The sequence below is a fragment of the Heterocephalus glaber genome, unplaced genomic scaffold, assembly GCF_053883595.1.
Source record: "Heterocephalus glaber isolate CG9 unplaced genomic scaffold, H.glaber_assembly_v1.0 deba00001719, whole genome shotgun sequence".
NCBI lineage: Eukaryota > Metazoa > Chordata > Mammalia > Rodentia > Bathyergidae > Heterocephalus > Heterocephalus glaber.
In genome coordinates this window covers 2,341,689-2,357,256 of record NW_028258432.1, presented here as the reverse complement: position 1 = coordinate 2,357,256, position 15,568 = coordinate 2,341,689, and the positions used below count along the sequence as shown (strand labels likewise).

The 15,568-nt window shown below is 33.6% G+C and overlaps 1 protein-coding gene across 13 annotated transcripts in view; it reads right to left on the bottom strand.

Annotated features, from left to right (window-relative positions):
• Ift88 (intraflagellar transport 88) overlaps positions 1-15,568 on the bottom strand; it is a 132,045-nt gene that overhangs the window by 98,313 nt on the left and 18,164 nt on the right. For 8 of the 13 annotated variants that reach the window (XR_002386189.2, XM_087199409.1, XM_087199405.1 and 5 more), the window contains exons 4-9: positions 13,344-13,400; positions 12,121-12,174; positions 11,473-11,536; positions 10,563-10,632; positions 1,741-1,831; positions 311-415 (exon numbers count right to left, since the gene is read on the bottom strand). Coding sequence is in view for 12 of the 13 variants with exons in the window: in XM_087199409.1 (XP_087055535.1) it covers positions 311-415; positions 1,741-1,831; positions 10,563-10,632; positions 11,473-11,536; positions 12,121-12,174; positions 13,344-13,400 (441 nt within the window). In the remaining variant the exon portion in view is untranslated. Of the gene's footprint in view, positions 1-310; positions 416-1,740; positions 1,832-2,206; positions 2,309-10,562; positions 10,633-11,472; positions 11,537-12,120; positions 12,175-13,343; positions 13,401-15,568 lie in introns of those variants that run through there. The other 5 variants (XM_087199404.1, XM_087199407.1, XM_087199408.1 and 2 more) reach the window with 2 other exon arrangements.

The following is a 15,568-nucleotide window of genomic DNA, read 5'->3' as shown; positions in this document are numbered from 1 at the left end:
AATGTACCAATAAAAGAATTTAATACAAAAAAAATAAATTAAAAAAAAAAAAAAAAAAAGCTAGAAGAAAGAAATGTGAATCTTTTTACCATAAGGAAATGATAAATGTTTGAGAAGACAGGTATACTTAACCTGATTTAAACATTAGATGATATACCTGTATCAAAATATCACATGGTACCCCATAAAAACGTATAATATTTGTATTTTTATATACTAGATAAAAAATTTTAAAATAATGCATAAAATGACCTAGAATTCAGAGATGTTAGTCAAAATAAATTTACCCAGCAGGTATTTCAATACTTACTGAGTAAGTCAAATCCAAATTGATATTTTCTGGAGTTGTAAGTTGTTCTCGTTGTCGCACCAGGACTCTCTCTTTTCTTCCTGCATCTTTAGCCTTTTCTAAGGCCTGAAATCAGATTCATACTTTGCAAAATCTGAGCATTCTTCAACTTTTATGCATTTGGGAAATATCTGCATGAGTTTGCTGAATTCATTTTCAAATCATGGATTCCCCAGGATGCCCCTCTGTTAAACTTTCCTTGGGGAAAAAAAACCCCTTAGCTATATATTTGAACTGCAGTTCAACATCATAGAATTGCCTGTGTGGTTTTTCTTGGAAAGTATAAAGGATGAAATGTAAATTTTCCCCAAGTCAAGTTTCTCTACCATACACCTTCCACCTCCTTTAAAGTTGGACCATATAGATCTTCTTTCTTCCCACTTCCTGAATCTTTGAGTATTTCAGTTCAAACTTGCGAGGCAGGAATTTAGATAGATTAGGGGAGAGGGGCTTCTGAGATGCTCGAAATACAGCAAGTCAAAGAATAATTGCTGCCCAGCATCACAAAAGATTCTTAGCTTGGCTCTTGTCTGACTTAGAATACCAGAAAACCTTTTGATGATTTCCACAGACAGATTCAATAACAGACTTTGTGTTTTTAGAAATAGGTTTTTAAAAATTAACGAGTTCTATGAGCAATAAAAGTAGCTTTTTACTGAACACTTCTCTCTAATGGCATGCATTAATCTGATAAGTCACAGAAATTATATTTATATAGAATGACAACTTAAAAAATCAGAGCTAGACTCCTAAAAAGAAAACTATGGTTTTGTGGTTTACTTGGAAAAAAATATTTCCGTGTAGTGAATGACGCTTTAGTAAGTAAATAGTAAGTTTGGCATGGAGGAGCATGCCTGTAATCCCAACACTCTGCAAGGCTAAGACAGAAAGATCACAAGTATGAGCCCAGCCTGGGCCATTTAACAACTTAAGTTAGACACTGTTTCAAAATAAAAAATTATAAAAGGGTTTGGGGATATAGATCATTGCAAAGACTCTGGGTTCAATTGACTACTGCAAAAAGCAAAGAAAAACAAAACAACTAGCACTTCATGTTTTGTGTGCCTCATGGCAGCTATAACTTTTGATGGTATATTGAAGTTTAATCCAACAGTCTACTGGGCTACAAAATTAAATTAACAAATACATTAGAATTTTTCCATACTAAAAAAACTGTCAAAATTACCAATTATTTTATTAGAACTCATAAAGCAGAGTTACAATTTCTGGTTCTAAAAATAATTGCTTTAGTCAAAACCTTAAGGCCAGTCAACAGCAAAATGAAAATATTTATCTGTATATGCTTGTGCATATATAAAAGCAGAGCTGACACATATGTCTACACATACCTCATAATCTTAATCTTGAATTCTATTAGTTTATGAACTTACCAATTTTAAGTCTCCACAACTGTTGGCAATACAGCTTTCTTCTACCAATTCATTTACTTTCTTCTCTAATTGCCTGATCTTTTCTTCTGGACTGTTTAAGAAAAGGGCACAAGTAATATATATCATTAAATCACTAATAATCTATATAAAAACTTAATTTACTTTTAATATTATCTGTTGCATGGTTTTAAAAAGTAGGTCACAGATAAGATATATGTATAAAGGGCATTAAAGAGCAAATGGATTACTTGTTTTAATAGCTACATTATATAATTACCTATAATTATAGTAAAAAAACCTAATAATTTTGTAACAACACAAAGCTAAATACTTTAATAATTTCATTTATCCTCCATAATACTAAATACAAGAACTTTCATCATTTCTATTTTACTGAAGAGGAAACTGGGGTTTAGAAAGTATTTTTCTCAACATTACAAAGATATTAAGTTAATTAAAACTTTACCTTATGGCTTGGAAAACTGAAGCCCTCATAAAAGAGATAAAAATGATTTACTATCAGAAAGATACTATACAGACAAAATTTTAAAAGGTAGAAAAGCTTTAAAATTCTGGATTTATTAAGAGTAAATTATTCCAGGGCTGAAGGTAGAGCTCAGCAGCAGTGTGCATGCTTAGCATGCATATGGCCCTGGGTTCCATGCCTAGCATTTCAAAGAGCAAATTATGCCCAAATCAGTCACATTTCAAAATAATACTGATGCTACCACTTTCCTCCAGCAAAAACTACACTCTGACTATGTATCAATGCTTAAACAAAATATAGATATCAATTCTCTTAATTCTCTACAATGGACTTTTTAATAGTATAGGAATAAATGAAAGAGTATAGCGTGATCCACAGAATTGTACCTTTGGGGGAATCTGAGACTAAGACTAAATTTTATGAGTTTACAGAAGTGTTAATAAATGATGTTGCAAAAACTGGATTTCAACCTGCCAAAGATTAAAACTAGACTCCTATCTTTTACCATGCACTAGACTAAAATCAAAGTGGATTAAAGATCTACATATTAAAACAGAAACACTAAACTTGCTGGAAGATAATTAGGTAGAATTCTCAAAGACACTGGCATAGGAAAATACTTTATGAACAAATCCTCAGTAGCACCGGAACTAGCACAAAGAATGAACAACTGGAATCTCATCTTATTAAAAAGCTTCTGCACGGCAAAAGAAACCACCAACAGAGCTAAGAGACAACCTACAATGTGGGAAAAAATTTTTAGCAGCTGTAACTCAGACAAAGATCTACTATCTAGAATATATAAAGAACTAAAAAAAATCAAATATAAAGATATAATATAAAGACCCCCAAATATAAAGACCCAATTCAAAAATGGGCATCTGAAATGAAGACACATTTCTCAAAGAAGTAAAAGCTGCAAATAAACATATGAAAAAACGTTCAACATCACTGGTCATTTGAGAGATGCAGACGAAAACAATGCTGAGATTCCACCTCACCCCAGAAAGAATGGCGGCTATCAAGAAATCAACCAATAACAAATGCTGGCGGGGTTGTGGAGAAAAAGGAACCCTTCTTCATTGTTGGTGGGAATGCAGACTGGTGCAACCACTGTGGAAATCAATATGGAGATACCTAAAAAACTAGGATTAAAAGTCCCATTTGACCTAGCTATTCCTCTACTGGGTATTTCCCCAAAAGAATTAAAAGAATAATAACACAGTGATATATGCTCACCCACGTTTATAGTGGGACAGTTTGTAATACCTAAAACTTGGAAACAGCCCAACTGCCCATCAACTAGAGACTGGATAAAGATGTGGTTTTTTAATAAAATGGAGTACTACTCAGCCATAAAGAAAGAGAAACTAGAGACATTTATGGCCAAGTGGATGCACATTGAGGCCATACTCTTAAGTGAAATAAATAGGACACACATGTGTAATACCAAATATTTTCTCTGGTGTGAAAAACTAAAAGTGTAAATAAGAATCAAAATGTATACTGTGAAATAGGAAGAAAAGGTCTAAAGGAGTAGGGGATGTGGGAGGAGTAGGGGAAAGGAAAGAAGGGAAAAGAAAAAATATGAGAAAAGGAAAAAAATGGAAAAAAAGTCTTTGTAAATAGGGAGGGATGGAGGGGGTGAAAGGAGAACAGGGAAATGGGGAAAAAATAAGAGCCAAGATACATCATGTAAAGGTACAAGATCCCAATGATGAACGTAACTGTACTGTATACCTAAAATGTACCAATAAACTTAATGAAAAAAAAAGAAGTATATAAAATTTTAACTCAGCAATGAGCATAATAGATGGGGCAATTTTACAAAAGTTAAATAGACTTCTGTTTTCTAGTTATCTGAAACAATCTAATAAATGTCTTTTAAAAACTATTTTATTGGTGCCTATTAATTTTATAAAATATGTGGTATTTTGATATATGCATATATTCTGACCATATGCATCCCCCCTGCACATACATCCACATGCAACACTTCTCCATTCCCTTTCTTCTGTCTAATAATAGTATCCCTTCTACTTTCATGTCATGTTTTTAGATTGCATATATAAGAGAAAACATGAAATTCTTGTCTTTCTGAATCTGGTTTACTTAGCTTACCATGTTGATCTCCAGTTCCATCCATTTTCCTGCAACATAATTTCATTGTTCTTTACAGCTAACTAATACTCTATTGTGTAATTTTCTTTATCCATTCATCATTGTTGGGTACCTAGGCTAGTCCCATATCTTGGCTATTGTGAATTGTGCCATAATAAATATGGATACGAGGTATCCCTATAGTATGCTGACTTTAATTCTTTGGATATATACCAATGGATGGGTCATACAGGAGTTCTACTTTTAATTTTTTGAGGAACCTCCATACTGACTTCCATAGTGGCTCTAGTAATTTACATTCCTATCAGCAATGTGAAGAGTTCCTTTACCTTTTAGCATTTATTGTTTTGTATTCATCTTTTGCCATATATTTTATTTTAAAATATTGACAGCTAGTTACTAAAAAATTTATGGTGTAGAACATAATGTTTAATAATTTATGGTGTACTACCTGGTTTGAAATATGTGAACATTGTGAGATAAATTAGGTTAAATAATACATAATCTCACACATTTTCTTGTAATGAGAACACTTACAATCTACTCTTCTAGCAATTTTCAAGTACACAGACATTGTTCTTAACTAGTCACCATGTTTTACAATAGGTCTCTTGAACTTATTCATCCTAACTGAAAATTTATATCCTTTGACCAAAATCTCAATTTCTGCCTAATATAAACTTTATTATTAGAGGAAAAATAAATTTCGTACACAATAAAGTAACTTCATACCATTTCTCCTTAATATAGCAAAGTGGGAAAGCCTAATTTCTCATCCCATGAAATATGTTCCTAACTATCATAATTTTTTCAAGACAACAAATAGTCTTCGATTGGAGGCTTAGTGGGCAGAATAATCATCATAGACTTTAAAATATATTTTTAACATGTCTTTCTTTTTTTTCCACATTATATATATGTATATATTTCATTAGTACATGTTAGTCACACGCATTGGTGAGGTTCATTTCAGGAATTTGGTACATGCACTTAACATATCTCGATCATTTTAAATTGCATTACTCCTCTCTTCCTTTCCCCTTTCCTCCTCCTTCCCTTTTCCCATCTCCTGAAGTCTGTCCTCTAGTTTCCTGGCATCTCTCATTCATTCATTCATTCATTCATTCATTCTGGTTTTTCATATAAGAGAAAACATATGATATTTAACTTTCTGAGTCTGGGTTATTTCACTAAGCATGATATTCTAACGTTCCATACGTGATTTTGTTCTTCTTTGTGGCTGAATATTATTCTAGCATGTATATATATCACATTTTCTTTATCCATTCATCTGTTGATAGTGACGTAGGCTGTTTCCAGAGCTTAGCTATAGTGAACTCTACTGCCATAAACATGAGCATGCATGTTTCACAATAGTATGCTGTCTTTAATTCTTTTGGAAATGTACCTAGAAGTATAGCTGGATCAAATGGTTATTTCTGTTTTTAGTTTTCCGAGCAACCTCTATACTGATTTCTATAGTGGCTACCCTAGTTTACCTTCTCACCAACAATATGAGTTCATTTTTCACCACAGCCTCACCAGCATTTATTGTCTTTTCTATTCTTGATCATTTTATATTCTTGACCATTCTTACCCTAGTCAGAATTCTTACCATTCTTACCATTCTGACTAGGGAATTTCAGGGTAGTTTTGATTTATAGTGCTCTAATGACTAAAGATATTTAACATTTTTTCATATATTTATTGACCACTTGTATTTCTTTTGAGAAGTGTTTAATTTTTTTTCATTAAGTTTACGGGTACATTTTAGGTATAAAATACAGTTACATTCATCATCGGGATCTTGTACCTTTACATGACGTATCTTGGTTCTTATTTTTTTCCCTTTCCCCTGCCCTCTCTTCACCCCCTCCACCCTTCCCTATTTGCAAAGACTTTGTTTCCATTTTTTTCCTTTTCTCATATTTTTTCTTTTCCCTTCTTTCCTTTCCCCTACTCCTCCCACATCCCCTACTCCTTTAGACCTTTTCTTCCCATTACACAATATCAATTATACATTTAAAAAATTATAATATCAAAATTTAGAGGATATTATCACAGATTTTACAGAATTTAAAAGGATATAGAAAGGATATTACAAACATCTTTTTTGAAATAAATTTGACAACTTCTAAGAAGTACCTTGGAAGACCAATTAATGAAACTGACTCTGGAGGAAATATAAAATTTGAATAGCACCTATTAAAGAAAGTATATTCCTAGCTTGAAAACCTACCTATAGCAGGCTCATATACATTTTAACTGATGAATTATATCAAACAATTAAAGCAGAAAAAAGAAGGAACACTTCTCTCATTTTAGGAAATCAGCATTGTGCTAATACTAAAACTGGATAAAGATAATAGAAGAGAAAAGTATGAACATAGATGAAAAATTTGTTTAACAAAACAAACTATTAGAAGTCAGATCTGGCAGGATGTAGAAAGTGGTTTTGTTATAGGGATGGCAGTGTTGGTTCAGCATTGGAAGATCCACCCACAGAAGTCATCATTTTAACAGAGGAAAGGAAAAAGCCATATGATCCTGTCAGTAGTTGCAAAAAAAGTATTGGACTAAATTCTACAGCTGTTCATGGTAAAAGCTATCAGGAGACTAGAAGTAGAACAGAACCTTCTCAACAGATAAGACATGTACTCCATACTTCCAGCAAGAATGCCTTATATGAATGCAGAAGATACAATGCTTTCTCCTTAAGGTGGGGAACAAGGGTAGATATGCCTACTCTTCATCTATTAAACTTTGAAACATAGGCCCAAACCAAAATAATCTGGCAATAAAAAGAAACAACTAGCATAGGATTTGGCAAGGTAGAAGTAAAATCTTTATATGTAGATGAAATGATCATCTACAGAGAAAATACTAAGAAATCTCTAGGAGCCCCAGTATTTAATTGATTTGCCCACTTATTAACTAAGCTATTTGATCTTTGAATTCTATATATTCTAGATATTAATTCTCTATCTAAAGAGTAGCTGGCAAAGATTTTCTCCCATTTTGCAGGTTGTCTCTTCAATCTGCTGGTTACTTTCCTTATTGTACAGAACTTTTGTAGTATGAAGTATTCCCATTTGTTGATTCTTTCCTGTGCTGTTATTATTTCCTGTGCTGTCAGAGTCCTATTCTGGACTGTGGCTAGGGTTTCAAGTGTTTCCTCTATGTTTTCTTTCTAGTAGTTTCAAATATTCTGATTCCATACCTAAGTCTTTAATCTGTTTTGATTTGATTTCTGTACAGGGTAAGAGAAAGGGATCTAGATTCTCTTTTCTACATACTGATACACAGTTTTCCCAGCTCTATTTGTTTGAAGCTGTCTTTTCACCAATGTATACTTTTGGCTCCTTTGTCAAGCATCAGGTAGCTGTAGCTGTCTGGGTTTATATGTGTGTGTGTGTGTGTGTGTGTGTGTGTGTGTGTGTGTGTCCTCTATTCTATTCTATTGGTGTACATGTCTGTTTTTGTGCCAGTACCATGATGTTTTTGTTACAAGGGCCTTGTAGTATAATTTGAAATGAGGTATTGTGATGCCTACAGTCTTGCTCTTTTTGCTTAAGACTACTTTGGCTATTCTGGGTCTTTTGTGTTTCCATATTACAGGATTTTTTTTTTTTTGGTACCAGAGATCAAACTCGGGACCTTGCACTTGTGAGGCAGGGAGCAGAACCACTGAGCTAAATCCTCCATATTATAGGATTTTTATAGGTTAATTCCTAGGTATTTTTTAGGCTATTGTAAATGCATTTTTATCTTTCCCAGCTAGTTGATTATAGATGTGTAAAAATTTGTGAATGTTGATTTGTATCCTGCAATAAACTTTTTATCTTTAAGTATTGCTTATAGATTATTAAACTAAAAATATTAATATAAAATTTCAAAGTTAAAAATTTTTAAGAGATCCTTATTAGGACATTTAAAGTAACTATCCTGTCTATAACAAATACCTAGGAAATGACATCTGTGTATGGATACTGTCAGATATCTACTTAAAAAGAGCCTGTCACCCCCACCCTTATTTCTTGCACACAGAAGTCAAGCCAGTCTCTGGCATCTGTGATCAATAAATGTGACATGTCAACTTGAGTAAGAACTGCCTAGCTAGTTAGTGAGCTCTGAATGTGTCTGTAGATGACTGACATGTAGGCAAACTGAAGATGTGGTGGCACCAACCAACAGGCTTGTAGCCCAAACAGAATAAAAAGAGAGAGAAGAAGTGAGTCATGACCCCTTTCTTCTAAGGAGCTCTGTTGTTCAACACTTGCCTTTGGACACTGGTCTCTACTTCTTTCAAGTTTCCAGCTCAGACTCTTCAGCCTTCTAATGCAGACATTTTGGTTTTCCAACACAGACTCACACTAGTGACTTGGCCAGGAGTTTCCAGGCCTTGGACCTTAGGCTATTACTGGACCCTCTGGCTCTTCTGCATGCAGAGGGCCATTTTAGATTCTTCTACCTCTAATTCTATTGAAGGCTCCTGGACTCTTTCCCTTCAGATCCTATAAGCACGTGTGTTATTGGCACATGTGTTACTGTTTTTTTCTTCTAAGACAAAAGAAGTTAATGCAGAGTTGTTTTTTTGTAAACTATAACCTCAGTATTCAGGTTTAATTGCAGTGTTGACACTTTGCAATAAATAGGTGAGTTTTGGGTTGCAGTTTAGCACTCAGTCTCTAAAAGGTTTGTCATCTCTGCTATGAGATGACCTCACAAGTCCCTTATGTAATCATAGATATATTTCATGTCGATTCTGTCCACTAGTGAACCCTAATACAACATCTCCTTTCCTTTCTCAGGAGTCGGGTCAAACCTAGGAGGTGATATATTTCTTGCCAATGAGAAGTGAAAGCACACTTGCTTGGAGTAGAGAGCTTCTGCAAAGATTTTCTTTCCTTTTTACAAGAGAATGAAACTGGGACTTTCTGTAGTCAGGCTTTCTCAGTTACATGGAAGCTGGGCTCTCAGCACTCTCTCGGCATTATGGTGACAGGCAGACTCTTAGGAAAGCCAACAGAATCAAACAGAGTCAAACCATGGATGGCAGTGAGCAGTAAATATTAATCATTACTTGAACTGTTCTTCCCCCAGACCTGTTGTGTAAGATAAGGTTTTTATTAATTCTCTGTGTGTTTTAAAACTTGTCTTCTGTTTTTAGCAGCTAAAAAGATATTAAATGGCATGATATTTAAATAAAAGAATATAATTTTATTAGCAAACATTCTGTAATTAAGTAGGATACAAAATAAAACTGATTTTCTATAGAGGTTCCATGTTAGCCAAAAAGACAAAATTATGTATTTTATGCAATAGCCCCAAATACTGGGTTGAGGAATTATACTTTAAAAATTTGAGTTATATAGAAATAAACCAGTGTAATGGTTAAAAGCATGAGCCCTGGAATGAGACTAATTGTGTCTGAATCTCAGCCCTTCCCTCTATTGGCCTTGGCCAAGTCAAGATCTGTGTGCTTCTCTTCCTCCAAAAACTGGTGGCAGTAACAGTTTCATCTTTATTGATCTGGACCACTGCCTGTACACACAGGACTCAGTACATGTTAGTTGTCATTATTATTTATAAGACATATATATCAAAGTACTTAGATACCAGTAATCGCACAGCTCTATGAATGGTTATTGTAGTTACCAGCTTTCAAAGCACAAAACTAAGTTAATTTATAAAAAATTAAATTGATCAGACAGAGAATGGAGTTCAATGCTAGAGCATATGCTTGGCAAGCACAAGGCACTGGGTTTGATTCCCAGCAAATACTCACCCACATCAATTAAAGTGCTCAATAGTAACATGGCAGACCGACTTTCTATGAGTAGTCTTGGTATTTTTCTTTGAAAATGTCCTTTTAAAATAATCAGAAGACTTAGCAATCCCACTTGGCCTTCAAGATAATCACTATTACTGGCACACATAACAACTGGATGCCTTCAAGTCAAATAATATCCCAATAAATTTGCACAAAACACACAAGACTAGTCTGAGATTTGATTCTTTTGTTAGTTCCAAGAATGAGATATGATATTTTGATTACTTACCTACTAACACAATTCTTAAAAGTTATATATTTGGAAAATAGAAATACTTAAAACAATTTTAAACTGAAGTAGAAGCTCTTTAAAATTATGTACTTGGAAAATAAAAAATATGCAGCAGCAATAACCAAACAACAGCATAAAGACTTGCATACCTATCTTCATTTTTGGTTTCCAAAGGAGGAGCAGGGCCCCTTGATTGACCAAGGGGGTCAAATGCAGAACCTGAGACAAAATACAAGAGTTCATATTGAATTTGCATCCCAGGAAAAGTGAAGAAAATATGAAAACATGAAATCCTGCACAAGGAATTTACCTACTTATTAAATGGTTTAATTACCTACCTATTAAATGGATGTAACATTTATTATGGCTACCTAAATATTTCATACGTCAAGAAATTGGTAATATATTTTAACACACTTTCATGAAACTATGTAAATAAAACTTGTGGGTTATAACATGTAAAAGCAAAAATCAGATAGCATTTATATCAACTCTAAAATCATCAATCATGTAACTGGCATTAGATTTCTAATTTTCCTTATTGCTATAATAAACATTTTATCATAATTGTATGTTTTAATTATATTTAACTTTTATATATTTATACTGTTTTTACCTTTCATTTTTAAATATAACTTACATAAAATAAAGTGCACACATTTTCAAGCCAGGCGTGGTGCCACATCCCTGTAATCCTAGTACCCGGGAGGCTGAGGCAGGAGGAGTGCTGCAAGTTTGAGGCCAGCCTGGGCTACACAGTAAGCTCAAGGATAGCCTGAACTACAGAGCAAGACCATATCTCAAAAGAAAAAAAAAAAAAAAATATATATATATATATATACACACACAGTTCAACAAATTACATAGTGGTTGTAACCACCATCCCTATGGAACAATTCCATCATCCTTTTCCTTTTTTAGTAATACCTAAAATAATGATCAATTATAATCAATGGAATTTTAAATTTTATTTAAAATAGTAATGACTTTTATATGCATAGCAACAGTACAAATTTAAGAGATCTGAGGAAAACAATTAGTAGAAATGGCATAACAAACCTCTCAAAGCTGCTTTGGTAAACCCAGCTGCTCTCACTGCTGTCATGGGTCTAGTAACTCCATCCTTCAAAGAAAAGGAATTATTGTAAAAATTCTTAAATAAGATTGACAACTGCACGTGACATATATCTTAATACAGCCCTAATACTTACTACTTATTTTTAAATTACTATCCACTTACTCCTTACTTCTGCCTCCTTACATATCAATCCTATCTCTACTTTCTCTTTCTGCTATAAAATTTCATTCCTTGATCCAACTGGACTGGTCTCAGTTTTTTAAAAAAATATGAATTAGCTTATTAGTTAACTGCTCTCCTTTTAGCTATTCAATATGGCCACGAGAGAAACTACAGAAATTGCTGTAAATAATAGCATAGGAAGAAAAGCAGGTTCTGATACAACATATAAGCAGGCTATCAATTCTCTGTCCGCTCCCCAATGGGATTTATCTTCAGTCCTGAGTAAATCCAAGGAAAGCATGCCTCCAAATATTTAGAATAGCCCAAACCGTAGCCCACAAATTAAAGAATCATAAGCACTATAAAAGTAACATTTTATTTACCATTTAAAAATATAAAGAAGAAAAACCTTGATAATAAATTCTAAGTCATAAGAAAGGCACAAAATCAACATGTGACAGAGGTACCTGAATAGCTCCTGTCATCAGTCTTCCCATTGATGACATCAAGGATGTCTTAGACTAGTAAACAGAAAAGTAAGTCAAAAAGATTCCTAAGAAACAACCACCTTCAATTTTACAAATATTTTCTTCATAATTGTTTTCGTCATTCTATCATTGAGTAAATCGAAATGTATTTTTTCCCATTTATCACCTGAGGATATGGGATCAAATTCTAAAATACAAGTAGGCAAACTACAACCCATAGCCTTTAAATGAAGGTCTATTGGAGTCCAGTTCCATACTGTCTGGTTGCTCTTACATTACAAATGCAGAGATGGATGGACAGCTGCCACAGAGACCATCAGACCCTTCACAGCAAAAGGCTGCTATTTCTTATTCTGACACAGCATCAAAAATCAAATGCATGAGTAACCTATACTTGGGCCAATTGATAAAAGCACGAATTCTATGATGCACTTGGTTATGTATGTAGAAGGTTTTGGCTTCGTTCATACAAAAGCCATTATGGAAGCAAGTGGCTGGGGCTCTGGGTTCTGAAGCTATTTCTGACCCCTTAGAAAATTTTACCATAAAGACTAGGAAATGCTGCTCTACCCCATTATTCCACTTTTCTACCATTCCCTTCTTATTTTATATAAGCAAAACCATTCAAATTGCAGGTAATTTGCACAAGATTTTTAAGGCTTACCATTTTTTATAGTATTTTAGAGAGGTACCTTTCCTCCAAAGGTCCTTAAGGCAAGACATAAATATACACCCCTGTCAGGGACCCAAGTTCAATCCCCGGTACCAAAAAAAAAATATATATATATATATATACACACACACACACCCCTGAAATATTTTCCTTAAATTTTATTTCTTCATTTAATATTAAATGTTTTTTATAATTATAAACACTATTACATGTATATAACATATAACTGCACATAAAATATATGAATGGAAAACACATAAGACTTGGTTATATTATATAGAAAAATAAACACAAGTCAATCAACAAACAAAGTTTACAAATGGAAAGAGTAATAAATATTTCTGATGTACATCAAGGCTAGAATGTTCAAAGATGTTAATCTAATGACTTTTTTGATGTTCACAACTATCCAAAATGGGAAATATATCTGGGTCATAAACTGAAAAGCAGCCAAAACCATTTAGAACTGCCCAACATGAGCTTATGTATAAGAAAATGCATTTAATATTTTTGGCTTACAAAAACCTACCCCATATCCAGTAGCTATAGGTCTAGTAACTGCCGTGCTTGGTATTTTAGCAGTTACCTTGGGAAAGAAAAAGAACATAGTTAACAGAATTCAGATTAAGCTATATAATACAGAGTTGGAAAAGAAATGAGAAATATACTCGCACTTATGTAATATCTAGAATGAGTTAGTCTAAACTACCTTCAATATTAAGGAGCTCAGTTATCTGAAGTATTGAGAAGAAGACTCAATTTCAATTCATTTTAAAGGAGACAGGGGACTGCAGTCTGGCCTGAACTGTTAGTAAGAAGGACCTGTTTCGTGCCTGCATCTAGCATTTGTGACACACTTAAAGACATACACAGTACTGCCAGCCATCAGCCAAAACAACAGGCACAGGATTCAGGGTCTGAAAATAGGTTTGAATCTTATCCCCCTTAACTAACTATGCTTATTCAGTATATCTGAACCTAAATTTGCTCATCTTTTAAATAAAGATACAAAGTATACTGATTATAAAATTATAAATGAAATCAAATAGAACCATGTGAAAGGGAAAGTATCCTAAACATGTTAGTTATTGGACCTACTGGCAGCCCTAGGAATCCTCTGGGTTTTAGCTTGTAACTTCAAAAGGCTATACCCTAAGACTGAAAGATAAACAGAAGTATATCATCCTTCATAAGGGCTGAAGGCCACTTTAGAATGATCTCAAATCCAACTGCACTTAAGGTGATCAGAGAGTCCAATGCTGCTAGGGCCATAAGTAAAAGCAAATCCTTCCTAGTGAAAAACAAGAACCTTGAATGGTATGCTAGCCATCAGAACTTTCTGTGGTAACAGAAACACTCTGCCTTTTCTGATAAAAGAACCAATGGTCACAGACAGAGTTATTGGGCATTTGAAATAGAGCTGGTGCAACAAGGACCTGAATTTTAAATTTTATAATTTAAATGTAAACAGTTACATGTGACAGTTGGCTACAACAGTGGACAGCACAGACACAGAACAATAAATGATCTCTATATAATTTTTCATTTACAATGTCTGGTATTCAATTAAAAATAACCAGACAGGGCCGGGGATTTAGCTCAGTGGTTCCACCGCCTGCCTCACAAATACAAGGTTCTGAGTTCAATCCCCCGTATGAAAAAAACAAAAAAAACAAAAAACAAAAACAGGGGCTGGGGATATGGATCCTTAGTAGAGGAGGCACAGGCCATAGGTTGGATCCCCAGCACCACAAAACAAAACAACAACAACAACAAAAAACCACAACGCACACAGATGGCAAGATACTCTATCCAAAAAAGTAAAAGAAACAAACAAATGGAAAGAAATCCAGAAGGGGATACAGATAATGGAAATATCAGACATATACTTTAACGTAATCAGGCTTCAATGAGTTAAGAGACAAAGTCAACAATTTTAGCAGAGAATTGGAAATAACAGAAAAGGAATAAATGGAAATTGTAGAACTGAAAATAATGTAAAATTGAGGCACTGTCCATGAAAAATAAAACTACTAGCTTATACTAGATTTCATACATTAAAGAAGAGTGTTTTAATCTGTAGGGCAGCACCGAGAGAATAGTATTTAAAGAATGCAAACCATCAAAATAACAAAAGAGGGAAGTAGAATGACAAAAACAAACAAGGCAAAAATAGGAAGACAAATGAAACTTAAAGGAAGCAAGAAAAAACAGAAAGCAAATAGTAAGACAATAAATTTTAAGTTAAATGTAAATAGGATGTTTCACTAAATGTATAACACGGCCAGACTATACTTAAAAAACAGAATTCAATTATCTGCTACTAAGAAGAGATACTTTAAATATATGACTTTGGAAAAGTGAGAAGTAAAAATAATGGGAAAAGATAATGGAAACAGACAAAAGATAGCTTGTAAAACTATATCAATATATTAATAACTGACAAAAGACAAAAAGCATTTAGAATAGGTATTTCATAACAATAAAGGTATGCTATAGTTCAATTTACCATGAAGATAAATAATTCTAAATATATGAAGCAAAAGACTAAAAAGAGAAATAGAAATCCTTAATAACAATGCAAGATTTAACTACTTTCTCACTAATAGCAGAACTAGTAGACAAAAGAAATCAGTAAAAATATAGAACATCCGAACAAAATCATTATACATGACCTAATTATACGCTGTACCTATCAACTTTAGAATGTAAAATGCACTTGGAATATTAACAAATTCCAAAGACTTGAAATCA